This window comes from Phyllosticta capitalensis (genome assembly GCF_038381095.1).
Source record: "Phyllosticta capitalensis strain CBS 128856 chromosome Unknown BKA78scaffold_5, whole genome shotgun sequence".
Classification (NCBI taxonomy): Eukaryota; Fungi; Ascomycota; class Dothideomycetes; order Botryosphaeriales; family Phyllostictaceae; genus Phyllosticta; species Phyllosticta capitalensis.
Window position 1 is genome coordinate 337,182 of NW_027117443.1, and position 20,160 is coordinate 357,341.

General features: G+C 50.1%; 7 protein-coding genes across 7 annotated transcripts; 3 read left to right on the plus strand and 4 right to left on the minus strand.

The window, feature by feature from the left end:
* Nucleotides 1–802: 802 nt before the first annotated feature.
* Nucleotides 803–2,501, plus strand: BKA78DRAFT_266667 (putative aminotriazole resistance protein; the record flags this gene model as incomplete). Its single annotated transcript, XM_066885475.1, has 2 exons — nucleotides 803–919; nucleotides 975–2,501. 2 exons carry the CDS (start codon nucleotides 803–805, stop codon nucleotides 2,409–2,411), a joined length of 1,554 nt encoding a protein of 517 aa, XP_066743983.1. The 3' UTR covers nucleotides 2,412–2,501.
* A 93-nt stretch (nucleotides 2,502–2,594) lies between these two features.
* Nucleotides 2,595–3,846, plus strand: BKA78DRAFT_313388 (uncharacterized protein). Its single transcript, XM_066888377.1, has 2 exons — nucleotides 2,595–3,023; nucleotides 3,088–3,846. The coding sequence occupies exons 1-2, from the start codon at nucleotides 2,934–2,936 to the stop codon at nucleotides 3,502–3,504; spliced, it is 507 nt and encodes a 168-aa protein (XP_066743984.1). The 5' UTR covers nucleotides 2,595–2,933; the 3' UTR covers nucleotides 3,505–3,846.
* Nucleotides 3,847–8,103: 4,257 nt separating this feature from the next.
* On the minus strand, nucleotides 8,104–9,265 carry BKA78DRAFT_295288 (uncharacterized protein; the record flags this gene model as incomplete). Its single annotated transcript, XM_066886467.1, has 4 exons — nucleotides 8,104–8,301; nucleotides 8,331–8,663; nucleotides 8,702–8,848; nucleotides 8,876–9,265. The coding sequence occupies 4 exons, from the start codon at nucleotides 9,263–9,265 to the stop codon at nucleotides 8,104–8,106; spliced, it is 1,068 nt and encodes a 355-aa protein (XP_066743985.1).
* Nucleotides 9,266–13,459: 4,194 nt separating this feature from the next.
* BKA78DRAFT_369654 (uncharacterized protein) lies at nucleotides 13,460–15,516 on the minus strand. Its single transcript, XM_066892661.1, has 3 exons — nucleotides 15,162–15,516; nucleotides 14,167–15,112; nucleotides 13,460–14,106 (listed from the first exon to the last, which is right to left on the minus strand). The coding sequence occupies exons 1-3, from the start codon at nucleotides 15,304–15,306 to the stop codon at nucleotides 13,680–13,682; spliced, it is 1,518 nt and encodes a 505-aa protein (XP_066743986.1). The 5' UTR covers nucleotides 15,307–15,516; the 3' UTR covers nucleotides 13,460–13,679.
* A 538-nt stretch (nucleotides 15,517–16,054) lies between these two features.
* On the plus strand, nucleotides 16,055–17,880 carry BKA78DRAFT_369658 (uncharacterized protein). The gene is made up of 2 exons (XM_066892662.1): nucleotides 16,055–16,960; nucleotides 17,008–17,880. Exons 1-2 carry the CDS (start codon nucleotides 16,162–16,164, stop codon nucleotides 17,547–17,549), a joined length of 1,341 nt encoding a protein of 446 aa, XP_066743987.1. The 5' UTR covers nucleotides 16,055–16,161; the 3' UTR covers nucleotides 17,550–17,880.
* A 483-nt stretch (nucleotides 17,881–18,363) lies between these two features.
* On the minus strand, nucleotides 18,364–18,980 carry BKA78DRAFT_129159 (uncharacterized protein). The gene is made up of 2 exons (XM_066882560.1): nucleotides 18,637–18,980; nucleotides 18,364–18,560 (listed from the first exon to the last, which is right to left on the minus strand). Exons 1-2 carry the CDS (start codon nucleotides 18,888–18,890, stop codon nucleotides 18,449–18,451), a joined length of 366 nt encoding a protein of 121 aa, XP_066743988.1. The 5' UTR covers nucleotides 18,891–18,980; the 3' UTR covers nucleotides 18,364–18,448.
* Nucleotides 18,981–19,310: 330 nt separating this feature from the next.
* Nucleotides 19,311–19,812, minus strand: BKA78DRAFT_313393 (uncharacterized protein). The gene has a single exon (XM_066888378.1). It carries the CDS (start codon nucleotides 19,609–19,611, stop codon nucleotides 19,351–19,353), a length of 261 nt encoding a protein of 86 aa, XP_066743989.1. The 5' UTR covers nucleotides 19,612–19,812; the 3' UTR covers nucleotides 19,311–19,350.
* Between the last annotated feature and the right edge of the window lie 348 nt (nucleotides 19,813–20,160).

The window sequence follows — 20,160 nt, forward strand, 5'->3', positions numbered from 1 at the left end:
AGATGGTTCGGCCTCGGGACACTTGCCCCAACCGACCGCGGCTAAACGGCTCAGCTACCTATCACTGCGGCTTTTTCGCATCTCTGGAGAACCTCGTGGCTAGGAATGGGGCAGTGGGGCAACCATGCGCATATCAGCAAGGTGACGTTTGCTGTGGAGTTGACAATGGCTAGCGGAGAGGTGCGCGAAAAGGGGGTTTGAGTCCAACGCCCTGCAAGCTCAACGTCAGTTGCGCTTCCTATTCCAACCGCTCACCATGGCCGCCGTACTTCGAAGACGATGAAATAGACCGGCGCATAGCAGCAGAAAAAGGAATTGAGTATGCAGGCACAATGGGCAAGACAATTAGAGAAGTCCCATCATACACATTCTTCGACCGACAGACAACCGGATCTTCCAATCCTATACCCAACTCCCTATACACACGAAAATGTGCAATCTTTTGTGTCGATGAAATTGTTCGATGGATTTTGTGTTGCAGTTGATGATGGGCTCGCCGCTAGCAAGCTGACGGCGACACCGCCAACGGTGGCTGCAAGCGGTACCGCCCCTTGATCCCCCTTGCGATAAATTCGGCAGCAACGACAACAACGACAGCCGCGTCGCGACGACTACAGGAACGAATTTCATTGCCTCGGTCTCGATTTTTTGCTACGTTATGTGAAATGGCGGCCGACAAAAATCCCTACTACATTCTGGCGGTGGTGTACGTACCTCCTCAGCCGCAGCTGCAACCGCGACTGCAGCCATCTGACCGACCCCAGATATTCGAGCTTACCATCGAACTACCAGATGCTCGGCCATGTTCTTGGATTTGTCCAATCTGAGTGCCATCACGATTGCGCTGCCGACAATTCAGCGCCAATTCAACGTCGACGTGGGGGACTTGCAATGGATCATTTCTGCGTATGCGCTCACGGTACGTTAGAGCCGCTTTTGAAGTTATCATAGACTCCCTTCTGATCGCTGTTCAGTTCGGCGGCTTCTTGCTCGTTGGTGGGCGTGGGGGTGACATCTTCGGACACAGGCGAATGCTCCTCTTCGGGACTTGTTTTTTCGCACTCTTCACTCTCGTTTGCGCGCTCTCCCCAACGTTCATCGGCCTCGTTATGGCAAGAGCCTTCCAAGGCATTGGCGCTGCGTTTACGATCCCCGCGGCGCAGGCGCAGCTCGCAGTCCAGTTTTCGGATCTGGCGCGCAAGGCAAAGGCGCTGGGGATCTGGGGCGCTTCTGGATCCCTGGGCTTCATCATTGGACTTATCCTAGGCGGTGTCCTGACTGACCTGCTCGGATGGGAATGGATCTTCTGGACTTCACTTATTCTTTCAGCCATAGTCATCCCTGCGGCGTATTTCATCCTTCCACGACCAAGCCCAGAGCGCGCTGTAAACCCATCCCCGACCGATCCAGAGGAGAACTCAGGGGCTAGACGTCCCGAAAAACACCTTTTTCAAGCTGTCTTTGACAGCTTGATTCGGTTCGACGCCCTTGGGATCTCTCTCGGCGTCCCTGGAATCCTGCTCTTGACCTACGCACTCTCATCGGCGAACAGCGTAGGATGGAGTGCAATACAAATCATCGTCACGCTCATAATCGCAACGCTGCTACTCCTACTCTTCGTCTTTCACGAGCGCACCGCGCCTCAAGCAGTGCTAGCACCCTACCTCTTCCGCTCGCTGTCCTTCAACCTAACACTCATCCTCGCCGTCAACACCTACGCCGTCCGCCAGGCCTGTACCTACTTCCTCACCGTGCAGCTTCAATCCTTCGGCAACAGCCCCATCCACACGTCAGTCCTATTCATCCCGCTTGGAATCAGCGCACTGCTCTTCAACACGCTCGCCGGCCGCCTCGTCCCCGTACTCGGCGCACGCCTCATGTTCATCGCCGGATGGAGTCTCGCCATCCCCGGCGTGCTCCTCTTCTCCTTCATCGACACCCATACGTCCTACTGGCGCTTCACCTTCCCGGGCATGGTGCTGTACATCGCCGGCATCGGCGCCATCTACATCACGGCAAACTTCGTCGTCGTCTCGGCCGCATCGCGCAGCGACCAGGGCGCCGCTGCCGGCGTCTTCAATGTCGCCCTGCAGGTTGGCGGCTCGGTGCTTGGTTTGGCCGTGCTCACGGCTGTGGCGCAGGGCGTGGAGCACAGGTATGGCGATGCTGGCCGCCCGGCTGGCGAGCTGGGCCATGTTGGCTACCAGAGTGTGTATTATAGCTGCGTCGTCCTGTGCGTCGTTGGGCTGGTGATTAGTGTGTGCGCGATTGAGGTGCCGGAGAGCATGAGGGGCTCGGGTTTTCGGTTGAGTGGGAGTGAGGAGCGGAGTGCTGCGGAGCCTGTAGACGGAGTCGAGCTCGATGAACATGTCGTCGATGGGGCTGTTCTGGCGAGTACCCAGAGGCAGTGAAGATATCCATTCGTGGCCATGATTTCTGAGTGCGCCTCGGGAAGCGTAGATATCTACTCGAGGTTCTTGTAACACCTCAGTCTTTCTGCTCCACACCACGAGCCTCCAGAAGTCTTCTCGCTTGATCGTCTTCACGCTGCTCTGTCATCACTCATCGGGTTGGAGTAGGGCTCCCTCCGGCGACGGAACCGGTGTGGGAGAGGAGGCTGCAAGGCGCTGGTGTTGCCTGGCGAGGTAGGTAGGCAGCGCACTTGCGGAAGTCGCAGCGTGCTGTCGGCGACGTGCTGGCGCTTTCCTTTGTGGGAAGGCGGCTGAGGTATTCAAGCTCTTCTTCAACCCCCGGACCTCCACCCCTCAACAACCATCACCACCTCACAACAAACATCCCCCAGCTTGTCTTCGCTCGACGCAAATTGCATCGAGCTCATACAAGCAAGCCTCTCTTTTCACCGTCACACCCATCAAGCGCTGAACAGATCGACGCCTCCAACTCTCCGTGCTCACTCAGGCCGATCATCAACGATGGACTGTTATCAGGAACAACCAAAAAGTCCTGAATACCAGAACAACATTACCATGAGCGGTGTCTCGCAGGTTGATGGAAAGCAAGACGTAAGCAAGTCGTGCGGCAGGAAATAGTATGGCGCTGAAGCTGACCCTCTCCTCTCTCACCTAGCCTCGATCCCTTAACGCTCTACCGCCAGGCTCCGTCGCACAGCCTGATACCCCAACAGCTATTTTGAGAGATGATAACACGCAAGTTCGCAAGATTCCAGCCACAACCAACGGCGAGGATCCACCAGAGGCAACCGCGGTAACAACTTCTACAACCTTCCTCGCACTTGTCCCCTTTCTTCCAATTGCATACGGCGATTACCACAAGTGGCAAGGCTGCTCTGATTGGTACCCGTTCCTTGTCAAGGTCTGCATCGATCTTGTCATCCACTGCTTCATCGTGCGATTGATGCGCTTTTTTGGCTTTCTTAATAACTCACTGTCACTACGTCAATATTTACGCCAGAGCGCAGTCATTATTGTAGTGTCGCTTGTAGGCCTCTACATCTACTATTCACGTGGCGCGCAACCCTTCTAGACGCCCGTGTGTTAAGGCAACTAGGATTTTGGGCCACTTTACACAACATCTGATGGAGGAAGGGGGGGAATAAAAGGGTTCTTAAAGATATCAAAGAAACTAGGCTCTTTGCTACACACTACTGGTACCTCTGTGAACTTGAAAGACCCGGAGCACCTGTAAGCTAACCTGATTCAAGCAAGTTTTAAAATACATAGGAAGGGAAGAGCTTGTTGTTGAAGTCTTAAAAAGATAGCCCGATGATTCAGACTAGACTAGCCTCAATTGTGGGGAGATAGGCAACCTAGTATACGCAATCTGTTTCCCAAATAGTCAAAACTGACCACCAGCAAATTGAGCAGGTCTTTAGTCTGGTCTTATCTTATAACAGTAAATTTTTTGAATAGTAACATATTAAACAGGCTACTAGCAGGTATAGAAACTTATAAATACATTAGGACGTGGAACACTATAGTATCAGGCACCCTAAAAGTGTGAAAGCTTGAAACTAGGTAAATCTCCTATTAGCTACTTGCACCTTGGAAACGCAGACAGGGGCCCAACTATGTTTCTAACCACTTTGCTTACGCGGTCCTTATGATCGCTAACAGCTGACTCTAGGTTAGAGTTCCGTATTCTCACATTGTTTGCAAGTTGTTAGATAAGTAATCTACTAATCTATCAAAACTCTATATGTTTTAATCTTGCAGAGGACAAGGTGCTAGATAGATATAGATCTTACCCTTTTAACTCCCTGTTGCCTGGATCTTAATTTCTAACCTAAAGAGGCGATTAATAAAGTTTTAGGAATTTTTATAGTCGTTGCAAATTTTGTTTTTCCTGACTAGAATTTTTATGCGGCGCAAGTAGACAGGCTTATAGACACCATTGTTAAGCTAATAAAACTTTCTATTTTCCTGTTTTTTAGACTTAAAGATAATATTGCAGGAGAGAAAGAATACAATTAGTTGTTTTTTAGTATAGGTAGTAAAGTATTGCCCTTGCACACCTCTATCTTCTACTAGATAACTAGAGTCTAGTACCTATGTTGCTTATAGAAGCTTAAGACCTATTTAGTCTAATACTCTAATTAAAGAAAGGGCTTACCCTGTTTAAGTTTATTATAGTCCTAGCGCTAGCTGCTAATAGCTATAAAGTTAGGATATAGATAACCACGCTATAGAATTGCTAGCGCCTGCTCTAATCTGCTAATTTAAGCTTTCCTACCCTATAGAATAAGGTTAGTCCTATTTAAAGTGTTATAGAAGTTAAAGCCTTGTTCCTAAGGCTCTAGCTAAATGATACTAGGTCCCTAGCTCTGTAGTTCCTCTAGGTATTAGGATATATCCTAATAATAATTCCTAAGCTAAAGTCTAGCCTTAACTTTTATAGCACTAAAGGCTAGATTTAGGGAAACGTTAATAAATCTCCTATTCTTCTTGTTAAGTTTATAACCTGTAGCCTTAGACTTTTCTAAGAATAGGAAAGCTAGCCCTGGTTTAAACTTTAGATACTTAAGGATAGTAAATTTACTAACATACATCCTAGATGCCTTAGAGAGCCTACTAGAAAGAATAGAGTGATAGCCCTCTAAGCACGGCTTCCTCTTCTTACATAGCAGCTAACTATAGACTATCTTGTTATCCTACTAAAGTACTAGGGTAGGGTCTTTAGTTTAGGGTCGTTTTAGTAGACTAACTACTTTAGTAAAGGATTGTTATGTCGCGCTAGGCTTATTAGAATTTATAGTATAGGGGACCTTTTTTATAATAACAAGCAGCCAAGCTACTTTAGCCTAGACTTTACTAGGGGTATTAGCAAAAGAACAAGATAACTTAGTTATAGCATTAGATAAAAAGTACTAGCAGCTTGTATATAGTAGTAGGCAAAGCAGATTAAGTTAATACTAGTTAATAGCAAGGTAGTAGTATAGGAAGCAGTAGTGTTTAATTTAAGAAGTTCTAGCAAGTAATAAAGGAGGTATAGGGTAAAAGAGGGTACTAAGTCTTCTCTTATTAAGGGAGTAGATACGTAGAAAGTAGATGCGATAGATTAAACTAGTGTTAAACCTTTTAATCTATATCTAGTGTAACGCGCATCACGTGACTAGGTGCTGTCTAGGATTAATGTTTAGTTAATATCTAGGGATATAAATTATAGGAAGCCCTAAGAAAATTCTATTAGGTTCTTAATACTACTAGGCTCCTACACTATTAGACTATTACTAAATAATTATACTTTAGCGCCTCTAGGTTGTTGAGGAAGGAAGGGATAAGAGTTATTTAAGAAGCTAAGAGGCGCTAGCTAGAGGCTGTTTTTAAGCTAAAGAGAGATTACTTAAACAAGCCCTACTAGGGATATTTAAGAATCCTAGTTAAGGTCTCTAAGGTGATACCAGGTAGGCTTAGTATAGTTTATAGCTTTAACGGAAGAGCTTGCTAGTAATAGTGTTGCGGTAGGATTTTTAGGGGTAGTCTTATTAGTAGGGGTGTAGTACAACTAAACTATCTATATAAAAGTAGTATTAGACGGGCATATTCTACTAGTTTAATTAGTTGGACGTACTATACTTTAGAACCTAGACTACTATCTAGTAAAGGCAATCTAGCAAGTTTCTATAAGTCTTGCTTATTAAGACAAGATAGAGAAGAGTTTACTTATCCGCAGGCTACTAATTTAGAAAATTCTAATCGTTAATTTGTCTAAGGGATGCTAAAGCAGGCCCTATTATACTAAATAGGGGAAATCTTACATCCTTTTATTAACTTTTTATAGGAGAGTTGCGCTATTATTATAATAAGGATATATAAGCCTAGCAATAGAGAACTCTTCTCTAGATACGGTTTTTTCCTACCTATAGACTCCTGAAAAAATCTCATGAAGTTAGATTACTCTAGAATCTCCTATATAGAGTGTAAATATTGTTTAAAAAAGCTCTCCTTTGTTAGGTTAGCTGTACTTAATTATAATAAGGTAGAAGCTATTATGCAGCTATATATTTAATGTTTATAGACCTTTGCTATACCTTGAACATTAATAATACAGTAGGTAGGCTAGAAATGTTATATAGTAAGTTGTTGCCTTAGGTAGTAGGTTCCTAGCAAGAGCTTAGCTACCTAGACTACTTGATTAGGTATAGCTTCCGCTCCACCTATTAATAATAAATATCGATTAATCTAGTGCTATTAGGTAGTATTTTAGTAGCTATTACTAAGCCCTACTACTAGGACTAATTAGACGTGTTTTTGTTTGCTAATAATCCCTAAGAGAGGAATATAACGCTAAGAGTAGCTAAGACCTAATTAGTAGGTATTCTATACTAACATGTAGCTAGTAATTACAATACTATCTATCGCGCTAGCGCGTGAATCTCGTACACCTTATACTTCCCTTAATGCTATAATAAGGGGTCTAGTGGAGCTTTTAAGAAACCACCTCTACTATCTTACTTAGTAGGGTAGCAGCGCGCCGTCTTTCTAACATTCTAGTAGGAATTGCTACTCTAGCTAAGTCTAGGATTATAAACACTTCCTTTAGATAGCATATAATATGTTATACAGTGCGATTCACCTGTTATAGTCTCTAATCTAATAAGATGATATTGATGCAAAGTTTTTAATTGTTAAGCTAAACTTTCTAAGATAGCACGCTATAGTAAGCAAATAGCAGGAACTAATAGCATCACTAGATATTAAGCTATCGACTAAAAATACAGACGGTTTTAAGGATAGAAGCCTAGGAAAACTCTAGGTAGATGCGCACCTGCTTTTAAAACTACAGTCTACTTCCTCTAACACCTAACTGACACCTGTAATGTTCTAAAATGCAAAGCTTACAAAGCAATAGAGCTTTCCTAAGCACTGTGTACTAAGTTGTTGCTTGATATTAAAAACCCTAAGCTCTTTATAACTTCTACTTGCCGCGCTGATAGGAGATAACCATGGTAGAACCTTAAGTTCGATCATCTCATCTCGTGGAAGACGATTGTGTGCGTGGTGAAAACCCTGTTGCCTGCAATCTTGACAGTCAAGACGCCCTCATCAGCGGCTATATTTGCACGGACCTTGTAGCGGAGCACCTAACAGGGCTTCTTTAGCGTGTCACTATAGGTCCGCTTGACGCCAAGTAAGTCGGTCTTGTAAAATTTATAGGGGATCGTTATCACTTTAGTCAGACTCGCGTTAGTGTTATAGTCCGGCGCTTGATCCTTGTCGCACGCCTAGAGCTCTATCTTATCTTGCCTCTTTAACGTGTAAGTAAAGTGCTTGCGGACTTTAACCTTAATATGAAAGTCGTTTTTAATAAATTGGCGCTAGTGGGCGATTAGCAGGGAAACACGGGTCGGATAGTTCCACTTACTTTTCTAAGGAGCCACTCTATACAAGTGTAGCACATCTTGTCTCCCTCATCATCGTACTAAGCATTCTCTTAAGAATCAATATCTTCGCGAAAGGGGAGACTGACGCCGAAGCCATAGTGCCGTCAAGAAACCCTATAAGTCGGCTGCATCCCTAAAAGACTACAGATTGCCGCTCCTCTTATAATACAGGTTTGTGAATCACCGAGCGGCGGAGAAATCAGGCTGAGTGGAGGATTTTGTTAGTCGCACTAGGCAATCAGCTAGTCTCTAACGTAGAGATTGTTACCCAGCCTGCTAACAAGGATAACTTGATCAATATTGCACCCGCCTAATGCAGCCTTCGCCTCCTGGATTTGCTCGCTTAGAAGCTGGATAATGTGTTTGATAGCTTTATCAAAAAAGCCCTTGAATGTTTTCCTTTGGCAAATCATTAGCAGCAACTTAAATGCAAATGTTGTCTATTGATTACTTATAGCAACAAGTTCACTGTGTCAGTGTCCTGATTATACTTCAATAACCTTGCCACATCCATCTCAAGGGGTTCAACTTTAACGTACTCTTGCTTCAGATTACAAAGCATTTTGCTGCTGAACGTCGCCTTGTGGTCTTCAAAGTCTCTCATAAAACAGCTCCCCGGACCGCGGTCAGCCAGTAGAAGATCAGTGTAGGCCTCTCCAAACTGCTTTTCTATCCATTCGCAGAATGCGCGATCAATCATGGTAGAACCATACTTGCTAGCCTTTCCCTTGCATACCTCCTGGAACTTAGACGTGGCGGGCCGGACTTGAGGGTGTACGCTGTGAGATCGACAGTCCCACCTCTACAATTACAAACGGCAAAGGTCTCTCTAATGTTAACCAGTCTATCGCCCTGATTAACTTCAGGGCAAAGAGCAAAAATTCCAGCGGCCTCTGGCTCCGTAATGATCTTGACTGAGTCCTTAGCTTGCTTGCTAAAACCTGCTTCAATGGCAGCATTGCGAGTCTTCATCTTGGCCGGGTCGCTCTAGGAAGCTGGTACCGTGAGCCAAACCTCAATAGGGATAGAATACAATTCGCTTTTGTGAATCGATTTTGCGAGGTCTTTTATAAGAAGCACGTGGAGTTCCTTTAGAAAATCTTTGGTCACAATTTTTGCAGACAGTCTGCCAGGAAGACGATCTTCAGACGGGTCTGACAAGGTCTTAAGGTTAGGGTCATCGAACTCGGTTGGGCGTGTGTCCTTGTCCAGGCGCAACTTGAACCAGGCCACCTGTTGGTAAGATGGCTTGATCAGGAACCCAAACTTGTTCTCACTTAGTTTTGGATTTTCCGAGACGTACACCATGCGTGATGGGACTTTGGAGGCAATTTCAGACCGCCTAGGATAGTTCTTTATGACCTCAATATCTTGAACTTGCCTGGTTAACTTGACCCAACACATTCCTTTCCAATGTCAGTACACGTGATTGGATACAATGCGACTGGTTCGAGAAAGAAAAGTGTAATAGAATGGCCTACCCGAGTATGTGGTGCCAAAATCCAGCCCCACGATGATTTTAAATCTTTTAGATGATGCTGTAGATCCATTCTAAGATGCTTTCACATCTGTTACCATAGCAGTCGATCTCTCCATGGCTCATAGGGTTCCTGGTGTTGAAGCAAAAGGATACACGATAGATCGAGTCGTTGGAGAATAGTACGTGACGGTGTGGAAGAATCAGGACAAACAAGCAGGAAGGTGCGCTGCAGGCAGAGAAAAATTCAGCCAAACAACAGACTTTAGGAGGAAAGTGATAAGGTTAGTCCTGGCGGCCAAGACTTGGTGCTACAAAGGGCCTGTCAAATGTCATGGTACTTATCCATGTTAGCTCTGGGGTCGAATGCAAAGACGCGGCGCGGGCAGATAGGTGTCCCCGCGCTCAGATCGCTCAGGAAACCATTCACCGCGTTTTGTCTGCAACACCAAAACACTCTCTCCCGTCCTGCTCCACCTGTCCAGCTGGTGCGCGGCTACCCGCTTTGCATATGTCACCGTCAAATTTTGATCTTGTTTCCGCTTTGATGATTTTGCAGCTTTCGCACTCAGCTGTGTCAATTGAGGATGATAGATGTTCTCGTTTTTCACAAATAAGTTCTGGCAATGATGCAAGAGCCGGGTTAAGGATGGAAAAGACTCAGTGCTAAACTGTTCCCGTACTTTAAGGATTATAACTGCTCCTCGTTGCGCCAGCCACAGCAGAGCTTGCATGGCTAATCAGCAACGTGATTGGAAGAGGAGAAGGAAGAGTGTTTTGTGTCTGTTGGTTCCTAGAGTGCATTCAGTACACGTCTGCTACACATTTCAAATCTCTTCACGGTCAAACCCTTTTCTTCGCAAACGCAAATTTCCATCCCTTGCGTTCGCTTGACACAGGTCCCCGACCACTTTCTCCGGAACGATAGAACCTTGCGAGCCCACTATGGATCAACCACAAGCGACTCGTTGATCGCAAAGGCTCCAGTCCGAGCCACCAGTCGGAGTAAAGGAAGGTTGAATCATGAGACAGACAAAACAAAAGTCTGCCAGGCCACGAGTCCACAAACGACCGCCGAAGACACAGAAGAAAGCCTCCTTAAAGACACAACCTGAGGTGGCCAAAGAAAGTATTGAACAGCCGCTAGAGAGCGATCGGCTCATGCCAATAGTCGAGTGGCAAGGCACGATTCCTATCTCTTGACCAGCGGTGATACAGAGCTGACATGGACACAGGGAGTAATCCTGCGGAAGTCGAACACTATAGAACCTATCCCGGCTGGCCCTTTGAGCGACCTACAAATACCACAAATCACGAGAATCTTGAGTTGGTCGAAGACGTTGGACCAGATCCTCAGGCGCAAGAATTGGTCAGTCTGAGGCAGAATTTAGAGGAGACAAAGAAGAAGTTGCAGGAAAAGACACAAGAGGCCAATGATCTTGAAGACCAGCTAGAGAGAGAGACCACGCAACTGACCCTTGACAATGGTGACCTGAAACAAAAGGTCGAGGACCTGCGCAACTTCATGCTCACCAGCAACAGCAGAGAGGGCAGATAGCGCCCCGAGGATGACGCCAACATTCAACTCGCTGTCTGCCACCTTCAAAAGGGCTTGAGAAGCTGGGCCAAAGGTCGCTGCCCCAAGTCCTTTGAAGAACGAAGAATCGATGTGCTTTGCTGGAAGGGAAACAAACGGTTGATGGAGTTGATTCGCCCAGTCGCGGATTTCAAGAGCTTTCGATCCATCATGCAATCTGAATCGCTGTACCTGGTACTGGCAGCTATTCTTTCGGAATTCATTCGAACCAACATCCTTAGCAAACAGTTTTTCCATCTCTAGAATACAACTCAAGGCGACGCAACAAGCTCTTTCCCATCGAAGGCCACACAATTTTTTGAGATGCTAGAATCAAGTAAGTACGCCGTTCTGCCTTTTTCAGACCTGTTCTTACTTGGTGTAGATGATCCCGAGGAAGCCATCACCTAGCGTGCCTAGACAATCAGAAGCGTATTCCCAGACCCTGGCCACTCAGGGACGATGCATGCGATCCATGCACGCGATCTGATGTATCCAAAGGGAACAACCCTCGCCCAGATGTCCACCATTTACAGGAATTTGGCGGCGAAATTCATCGGGGGGCCATGCGCCACAATCTTTAAGAAGGAGCTAACAAGATATGAGGTTGTACGGAGCAACAAGCACCTGTACGAGCTTATGGTTATGGCCGGCAACATCCACTTTTGCTTGCTAACCCAGAAATCCAAGCTGGTGTGGGTGCAGCCATCAGCCTACCTCGGACGGCCGTTCTTAGTTCACTCGAGCCTTTACCAGCCTGGAAGCGCCCTTTGCGTGAACAACGGAGATGAATCGAACGAAGGGAAGCTTGTCCAAGTAGTGTTTGGTACCAGTCTGATAGGATATAGACACTCCAGAAGCCATAACCAAGAGCGTCGATGCATCATTATTGGTGCAAGCGTGTACCTGGACCAAAAGCGCCCAGCTCTTCCCCTCGAAGATCAAGAGGAGCCGGAAATCATCGACTCTACATTCTGAGTCCGACATTAGGGTGCATTCTGCCTCAATTCTGGAACTCCAACGTCCACAGGATTGCGCCAACCTTCAAGACATTACTGCATTTCTCCTACATTGTCTGCTGCAGTTCGAGGCCGGTTCCAGGTGCTCACCGAGGACCTGAGCAGCCTAAGGCTAGGACGTGAGTTTGGGTGTCGAGTCAACCGGAGCTGAAAGCAGGTGCCCAGGATAACAACTACCATTAATTCGTTGCCAACTCAAGTTGAGTTCGACAGTTTAACACGATGTCAAGTGGTGCCAGGTAGCTGTTTCGTACTGTGTATCGAAGCCGCGAGACGAGCGGCAAGTGGGAACTGTATCATGAGCATTATTTGCGCGCTGACGGATCCGCTAGCCGGGAAAGACGGATATTGATCATGATGGAGCGTATAAAGTTTCCAGAAGAATCATATGCATTGAAACACAATGCAATTCCACCTGCTACTGATTTGATGGTCCAGTTAAATTTTTCCGCTTCGTAGGAGAGCCGTCGTCGTCGATGTAAACGTGCCTAGATCGACAACGCGATAGGTTGGTAGAGTTGTGGGCAAAAAGGCCAGGATTCTTCAGTCTTAGACTTCAGCCACTTGGGTCAAACTGCCCTGCAGACCTGTTGGGACCTGCATCAAAGTAAAGGCCTGCCTAATTAGTCCATGTCACTGCTAACTAAGCTTTTTTCGAAAGAACCAAGCCTGCACGCAGTGCCTTAAACGTTACCGCCAACCATCCATGGATGGCTCCTTCCATGATGGATACTACATTCGAGCTGCCCGAAATCTCGGTAAATCTGCAGTCAAAATCAAAAACGGGGAGTTCGGATCGCTGTTTCCCATCCTCACAGCCTTCCATGCGGTTTGCGTTGGACAGTGACCTGAGCAAGATGAAGCCGACGGCTTACTGCGGCACACAGACAGCGGGTGGAGCTTCAGGGTCTGCATGGAGGCACAAAAAGCAAGCAGAAGGGCAGGGATTCGCGACACGAAAAGTGGATGCGTCACTTGTCAGGCGACTGATACGCAACTACCCGTTCACCGCTCAACAACAACCTTACCAAAGGCACCTGCTTTGGCACATCGACGCGTCCAGATATCGATTGACTTGATCAATCGCATGGCATGGCAGTGCGAACCTTGTTTTGTGAGTCCCTGTCTTTGCTTGATTCACTCATGGGCGGCTCAGCTTGCGGTGTGCAAAGATACAAAGACGACACTAAAAACATATGGCCACTCTGTAAAGACTGACGGACACCAACAGACAAATCCTGCACCCTAAACACCGACAACTTCCGAAGCCAACGCCCAAGTTCAGCGCAATTTTGGGTTTCTGACATCACCCAGGCCTTTCCGCCACCAGAACTCTCACCCTGGAATCGGGCCCTCAGTCCTCCTAATAGAACTCAATGACAGCCGCACCCATCTCCCTCTTGTCGTTCATGACTTTGACCATCAAGTAGCCTTCATCAGCGCTCATATTGACGTGGATGTCGTAATAGAGAACGCGGACCCACTTGCCTATCCTGTGGTTGTACCAAGACCGAGCATTATTCATGTCCTCCTCGTTGAAGGTCATCTGGATGGTCCCCACAAGCTTCATCCCCTTCGTGTACTCAAAATCTGGGGCGTGGTCTGTGCTGCAAGTGAGGATATCCAAGGCGTCGTGGTCGCGCACCTCGTTTGGCAGGATTTCGCGTTGGATGCTGCAGGTAGCCATGAAGTCGCTCAGGATCTTCTGGCCCTGCGAGTCTTCAGCTTGGTCACATCCATCATTGACTACAACGTACTTACCTTTTTCAAGGCCCAACACATTCTGTTGTACGCCATTTTCTGGCGGTCGAAACTCCCAACCCACATGTCCTCGGGCCGATCCTTGCCCTCCCTGAAGGGAAGACTAATGCCAAAGCCATAATGATGCCGTGAGATCCTGACGTTGGGCTTCAAGCCTTCGAGGCCGCGGATCACGGCACCTTTCATGATGGCTCCCTGACAGTCTGGTGGAGAGAGTAGTTTGATTTTTGGACCCTGTGACTGGCACCAGTATCTCAGCCGACGATTCACGTAGCGACTGTCGCCGAAGCCGCCGACGAGGACGATGCGGTTGATGTTGAGTCCGCTCTTCTTCTTGGCCTCCCGGACCTGCTTTTTGACAAGCTCGAGGATTTTGTTGACCACTGGATCGAAAAAGGACTGCATCACCTTCCTGGGAGACTTCAGTACCAGCACGGGAATTATTGTAAGTCGGAAATGAGGTTTTGCTTACCATGGGAACGACACAGTGCTCTCCTTGCGATCGTAGAGGTCGGAGCCGTCGACGTCCATCTTTACGTTCTCGATTTCAACCAACTCCGCGTTTCCGCGCTCAAGCAACTTGGGTTCGAAGCGCAGTTTAGCTCTCTCAAAAGATTCCATCATAGCTGAGCCTGGACTTCGATGCTTCGCGCCAAGGTCGGTATACTTTCTCCCAAACTTTTGCGACATCCATTCGTCAAATTTGCGGTCGACGAACGACCCGCCACACTTGCCCCCTTCGCCGGCGCAGACCTCCTGGAACTTGTACACCGGCTTGCAGGACTCGACGACGTACGTCGTAAGATCAACCGTTCCGCCTCCACAGTCGCAAACCATGAAGGTCTCGCCCTCGGCAATAGGATCGGGCGACTTGCGGGCCATCCTGAGGACGTCCAGGGCGGCAGCTTCGGGCTCGGTGATCATTTTGACGCTGTCGCCCGGTCGAGACCCAAATCCGGCTGCCATAGCCGCAGCCCTGGTCTGATCTTTTGCCGCTTCGCTCCAGATGGCGGGCACGGTAATCCAGACTTCGACGGGAATGGTCCTGAAATTTTCCGCGGTGAATCTCTTCGTGAGGTGCTCAGTCACGAACTCGCAAACGCACCCCAGGAAGTCCTCGACCACGTCTCTCGGCGTGCGCCAGTCCGGGAGCTGCAGAATGCCGCCGTAAGTGGTGAAAAGCGAGGCGTCGTCGTACTTGGTCCGGTCGACTTTGGAGTCGAGCAGCAGTTTGAACCACGAATACGAACTCATGCGGCCGGTGACCTCGAAGCCCCATTTGTCCGAGTTGAGCTTCACGTTTTCTTCCTCGTACGCGATGCGCGACGGGACTTTTTGCGAGGCAATCGAGGCCCCTGGCCAGTTGCAAACGATTTCATCGTCTTTGGACGTGCCGGCTGTCGTCCCGTACGCCACGCCTGGCCAAAATATCAACATGGCGACGAGAGAATTTGACGCTCTTCTTACCAGTGTAGGTTGTCCCGAAGTCGAGACCAAGGACAATTTTGTGCGCTATCTCAGACGTCACAGACGACGCCCGGGCTTCGGAGAAGCTCGATTCTGGAGTTGTTGAGACACGAAGCTCAGACATTGAAGCCCGTAGTTCAGACATTGCGACCAATTGAAGCTTCTGTCGATTTTTTTGAGAGATGGAAGAGAGGAGCCCATCTGGTCCGCAGCTGAGCTATTTGTAATAGAGTCGAGTGGGTTGCGAGAGGCGGCGCAACTTGTCCCGCCGACACCTACGGAAGCATGCGGGAACGCTGGAACGCAGCATGTGAAACATGTGAAAGGCAAGTGCTAGGAGGTGGTGATGTTTGAGTGCGTGCGCTGAGCTTTGAGTTTGAACTGGCCCATTGACAAGGCAAGTCCGGGTGGCCACCCCTGGGGCAAGGCGGCCTCCTAAAAGTCATTGTAGGTTCCTTTCTGTGTACTTGATCGATGACGAAAAAATGAGAGCTCCTCAGTGGGTAGACGTGGTTGTGTGGTGATGAACTGGCACGCCGAGATGGACTTCTCGTTTGGTGTTGAGCTTGGGAAACAGAACAAAACAACGACTAGGTAGAAACCCTTCTGGGCGTGAACTTTACGGGATGTTGTGTAAGAATTCCGATTGGCTCGACTCGGACATGCCACGGCAAATGATACCCAGTCTGTTGTAATCGTACCTGATTGGCGAGATGGTCCGTAATTTAAGCTCTTCTGTCAGCCGTGTCCTTGGAAAACCAAGACGAGTCAGTAGAAAGGCATTGATCGCACGGTCTATGAATGCGATAACGACCAAGAAAGGGTTTAGTATGAGGAGTAGCTTTCTGATGCTCCTGATTAGCTTCGGGCGGTCAATCGTGCAGAGCATGTGTCGCGATAAAGAGGCTGGATCCATCAAGGCTGGTTTCCAGGCCTCTGCCCCGGCTTTTTTTTTTTCAGCTAGGAGATCTTCATTGCTCTGCTTACGATTGAGGAAAGGATGGCAAAACCACGATCCACCAAGCAAACGAGAGCAAGACGAGAGGATGAATCGCCCGTCACTCGAAAGCGTGCCAAGCTGACCCCTGAGGCGAAGGATATCGAGACCGAAGAGCGAGGACCATCCGAGATTGAGGGATTGTGCGTGTCATTGGCAAAAGAGAAAGAAATTGAGAACGCGGAGAAAGAAAGCGACCTGTACCAGCTCGTCAGATCAGTGAAAGACGGCATCGATCAAAACTCGACGAGTCCTCACGAGCTCCTCGCGCTCCAGCGAGGCCAGGGACCGAAAATCGAAGAGGTCGCCGCGCAGTGGTCGCGCGAGAAGGAAGATCTCGAGCAGCGGCTCGAAAGCAAGCAGCAAGAGCTAGAAGAGTGCGTTGCGGAGCTCGGGCTGTTTCAAGAACGGTTCCTGAAGTGCGAGGATTCGAGGTGGGCTCCCGAGGGCGACCAGCCCATCGCCTTTGCCTTCAAGAATCTGCATGCCTCTATCAGAGCCTGGGCCCGAAAGTACAGTATCGAATCTTTCAAGGCGCCCCTGAGTCCGAAGAAGCCGCAGGCGGAGTGGGTCCGGCAGCAGTCGTTCCTCCACTGGGTTCGGCAGGTTACGAGTATCAAGGACTGGTGGTCACTGGTGGAGATGGATCATCCGTTCCTTGTCCTTGCTGCCTTGCTGTCGGACTTTTTGCTGCGTGCGATTTTTGGGGACCCGTTCATTCACTTCCGCGACCCCAAGAACAAGTTTGGCGACTACACATTCAGAATGATGGCGAAAAAGATGTTTCAGCAAATGGAGAAGGGTGAGCTCTTGGCACCATACATCTAGCAGCAACTAACATGATGGCAGTGGATGTCAGCCAAGCGAGTGCGTTCAGAGTCAACATCTTGAGACAGCAGTTCCCCGACGACTGCCATCCTCAAATTGCTCGGAGCGAGCCAGGGGAAGTTTTGTGTCCAAAGTCCATGGCCAAGGGAGATTTGAAGGCCACCTACGATTATATGAGGAGGAAATTCCTCTACGGACGTCCGCCGATTTGGATGCTAAGGGACAGGGACGACGACGAGAACAAGGCGATGGATCAGAGCCTCTGCCAGATCTTGCATCAAGCCGGCAACCTCCACCTCCGGCTGCTAACGCACCGGACTCACTTTGAATGGGTCCCGCCGCGCACGTATGTCGGCAAGTCGTTCAGGGTCAGAGACCCCGCCCTGCAGGCCGATCAAGTAAACGACGTCGTCGACGAGAAGGACGAGACGTGGGACGGGGAGAAGATACAGATGGTCGTTGGCACGGGATTGGTGGCGCGCGGTGATGTTTATGGGAACAACTACGCAAAGCAACGCATCATTGCCCCGTCGCGAGTCTGCCTGCAAAACGATTGGAGCTAAGGTGGGCCAGACCCGAGTTCGCTGAAGTCTCGACTGGATTGCACTGTTGGAAGCAGTGGTGGATTCCATTGTTTGCGCTCTTAACGATCGTCTTATATGGTTTGATGCCTCCCGTGTTCCAGCCCACTCGTGTCGGCAGTCTCCATGTCAAACATGTCGGACAGAGCTACAAAAAGACATTCTCCGTCGGAAACCAATCAGAGATCTCGGTTGAGGCTCTACTGTGGTAGTGATGTAATCACATGATGTTGTTGAAATATGGTACACTTGCTTGGCCGCGCTTCTCTCTTGTATTTCCTTTTGACGCGAAAAGATAACGCTTCCGAGGCATGGCGACCACTGTAAAAGGCTTTCTCGTTCGCCACCTTGTCATCATCCGTCCGTCCGTCCATCCATCCAATCAGCTAGTCCTCCTTCCCTGCTTCTCCTGCGATGGTCGTGTCGGCTTGGAGCGATAAAGCTTCACACGTCACGCTTCGCTTGCCGGACACCAGACGCGGTAAAACCGTCCGCGCAGAGCGACGCAGCGACGCCGAGCGGTCGGGTCGACCTCAAGATGGATACTTGCGCGGGTCTGGGAGGTTTCGCCGCCGCGTCGGTAGGTCCGTTGGGGGCGTGTTGGGCAGGCTGCTTGGCTGCTCGTGGCCGCCTCCGGTCTGGAGCTCGCTGGAGGTGGCCGGGGCCTGGAGGTGGGCGGTTTGCCGGGCATTGCGGATGCTCCACGGCTGAGACGCACATATCTGGTCATGGACACGATCGAGGCAGCGGATGGATGGGCTGCCTACCTGTCAATTGGGCCGTCTGCTCCAGAGTCGAGGAGTGGTCGGATAGATGAGCAGATGGTCAGATCATGATGTTGGGAGGGAGCATCGGGCTGGTGATATCAGGACCCTTGGCATTCACCCAGCCGCGCGGCAAAAGTTGCTCTCGGAGAGGCAGAAGGAGTCGGTGCAGTGGCCGAGCTGGTCGTAGCAGCTGTGCTTGTGGTCGAGGAGATTACAACCCAGACCCCTGCACATCAAGTCAGTTCACGCAGTCAGGAACCAACAACAACGCCTAAAACCCTCACCACCCAGGGAAAACTTACGAGTTGGTCCGCACAAGCCAGCTCTCGCCCTTTCGCAGCAGCGCCCATGAATGCCCAATCACGTCCCACTCGGTGACGGACGAGACGCGGCGCGCGCGCGCGTCGGCCAGCAGCTGCACCCAGGCCGTCTTGACGTCGGCGGCCACGCAGCCCTCGATGCGCACAGTCGGGATGTCGACGACGTAGTCTTTGGCGGCCCACAGGATGAGCCCCGTCAGCACCTTGTGGCAGCACGGCGCGAGCCAGCTGTCCATGCGGAAGCCCGAGTAGTCCTCGCGATGGCCGAGGCGCAGCTCCAGCACGCGGAGGGGCAGGCCGCGCAGGACTTCGGCGTCGGCTGGTCCCCAGGGTTGCGCGGCTGTGTATATCCAGGCACCGAAGAACTTGACGGCGCTCCACGTGGTCAGCTGCAGGGTGAGCTTTGCTAGAGCCGTTGGGGCAACGGTAAGGGAGGCTGGAGGCGGAGGACGGCACTCGAGAAAACGGCGCAGCGTGTAGGCGGTTTGGAAGCGAAACTCGCCCGTCAGCCACAGCCGATGGGAGAACTCGGCCTTGACCTGCTTGCTGGTGAGGAGCAGGGACAGGATGGGACCGCAGCCGTTGACGATGCGGCCACGCCCGCACAGCTCGGCGCGCACGTGGGAGCCGGGATGTCTGAAGTCGCGCGACAACAGCCCCGCCGTCCCCGCCGGCCCCAGGTAGTTCCAGCTGTGCTCAAACTCGTACGGGTAGCAAAAGGACACGACGTGGTCGTAGATGATGTTGCGCAGCTCGCCGGGGAGCTGCATCAGCGGAAAGTGCCGGCCGTTGGTGTCCCATTGCAGCGCTTGCTTCCACGAGAGCGTTCCGGGTCCGTAGACGGCGTCGGTCACTGGGGGGAGCGTGTTGAGGAATTCCGCAAACGGGCGCCATGTGTCGGCGGTGCGGATCTCGACGGTGCTCTTGGACAGGCGGAGGAGCACTATGGCTTCCCATTTGCCCTCGTTGCTTTGGAATTCCGGATAATGGCCGAGGGAGGAGTGGCGCGAGAGTTCGTAGTATTCGCCTTCTTCGCCGGCCTCGTCGCACAGGCGGTAGGGCAGCGGGGTGAGGGATATGAACAGCGAGAGGCGGTGCGGGACGTCGCTGTGGACGTTTTGGACGGCGACGATTCTTTGCGCGGCGGCGAGGAGGACGTCGGGCGCGCCGCCCATGTCGGGACCTGCTGGAGACTTCTCAGTCTTGGAGTAGAAGGCCGAAGCTATCCACGACATTCTGGACCGAATCATTGTATACATGGCGCTGACGACGCTGCCGGCACATGACCTGCTGGGGGACACGGGACGGACTGGACGGCACGCGACAGGATATAAGGAGTGGCAGTAGCTCAACAAAGACACGCAAACAGACAGAGAAGCTTAAAAGACGCTGGACGAGCGCTAAAGAAAGGGGAATTGATAGCGCAACATGGCAGCGGATGCTATGGAGGCGCTAGGGAATGGTTGCGGCTTAGTCTGGTGTCGAGCTGACATGACGCCGTGGCAG

What these genes read in the sequence shown, in the direction of transcription:
- BKA78DRAFT_313388 (XM_066888377.1), top strand. Translation starts at nt 2,934, where the DNA reads ATGGACTGTTATCAGGAACAACCAAAAAGTCCTGAATACCAGAACAAC. An exon ending in AGGTTGATGGAAAGCAAGAC is followed by an intron (nt 3,024 to 3,087) that starts GTAAGCAAGTCG and finishes TCTCTCACCTAG; the next exon opens with CCTCGATCCCTTAACGCTCT.
- BKA78DRAFT_369654 (XM_066892661.1), bottom strand. Translation starts at nt 15,306, where the DNA reads ATGTCTGAACTACGGGCTTCAATGTCTGAGCTTCGTGTCTCAACAACT. An exon ending in CTTCGGGACAACCTACACTG is followed by an intron (nt 15,113 to 15,161) that starts GTAAGAAGAGCG and finishes TATTTTGGCCAG; the next exon opens with GCGTGGCGTACGGGACGACA. An exon ending in AGCACTGTGTCGTTCCCATG is followed by an intron (nt 14,107 to 14,166) that starts GTAAGCAAAACC and finishes GAAGTCTCCCAG; the next exon opens with GAAGGTGATGCAGTCCTTTT.
- BKA78DRAFT_369658 (XM_066892662.1), top strand. Translation starts at nt 16,162, where the DNA reads ATGGCAAAACCACGATCCACCAAGCAAACGAGAGCAAGACGAGAGGAT. An exon ending in GTTTCAGCAAATGGAGAAGG is followed by an intron (nt 16,961 to 17,007) that starts GTGAGCTCTTGG and finishes ACATGATGGCAG; the next exon opens with TGGATGTCAGCCAAGCGAGT.
- BKA78DRAFT_129159 (XM_066882560.1), bottom strand. Translation starts at nt 18,890, where the DNA reads ATGGACAGCTGGCTCGCGCCGTGCTGCCACAAGGTGCTGACGGGGCTC. An exon ending in TGGCTTGTGCGGACCAACTC is followed by an intron (nt 18,561 to 18,636) that starts GTAAGTTTTCCC and finishes CTTGATGTGCAG; the next exon opens with GGGTCTGGGTTGTAATCTCC.
- BKA78DRAFT_313393 (XM_066888378.1), bottom strand. Translation starts at nt 19,611, where the DNA reads ATGGGAAGCCATAGTGCTCCTCCGCCTGTCCAAGAGCACCGTCGAGAT.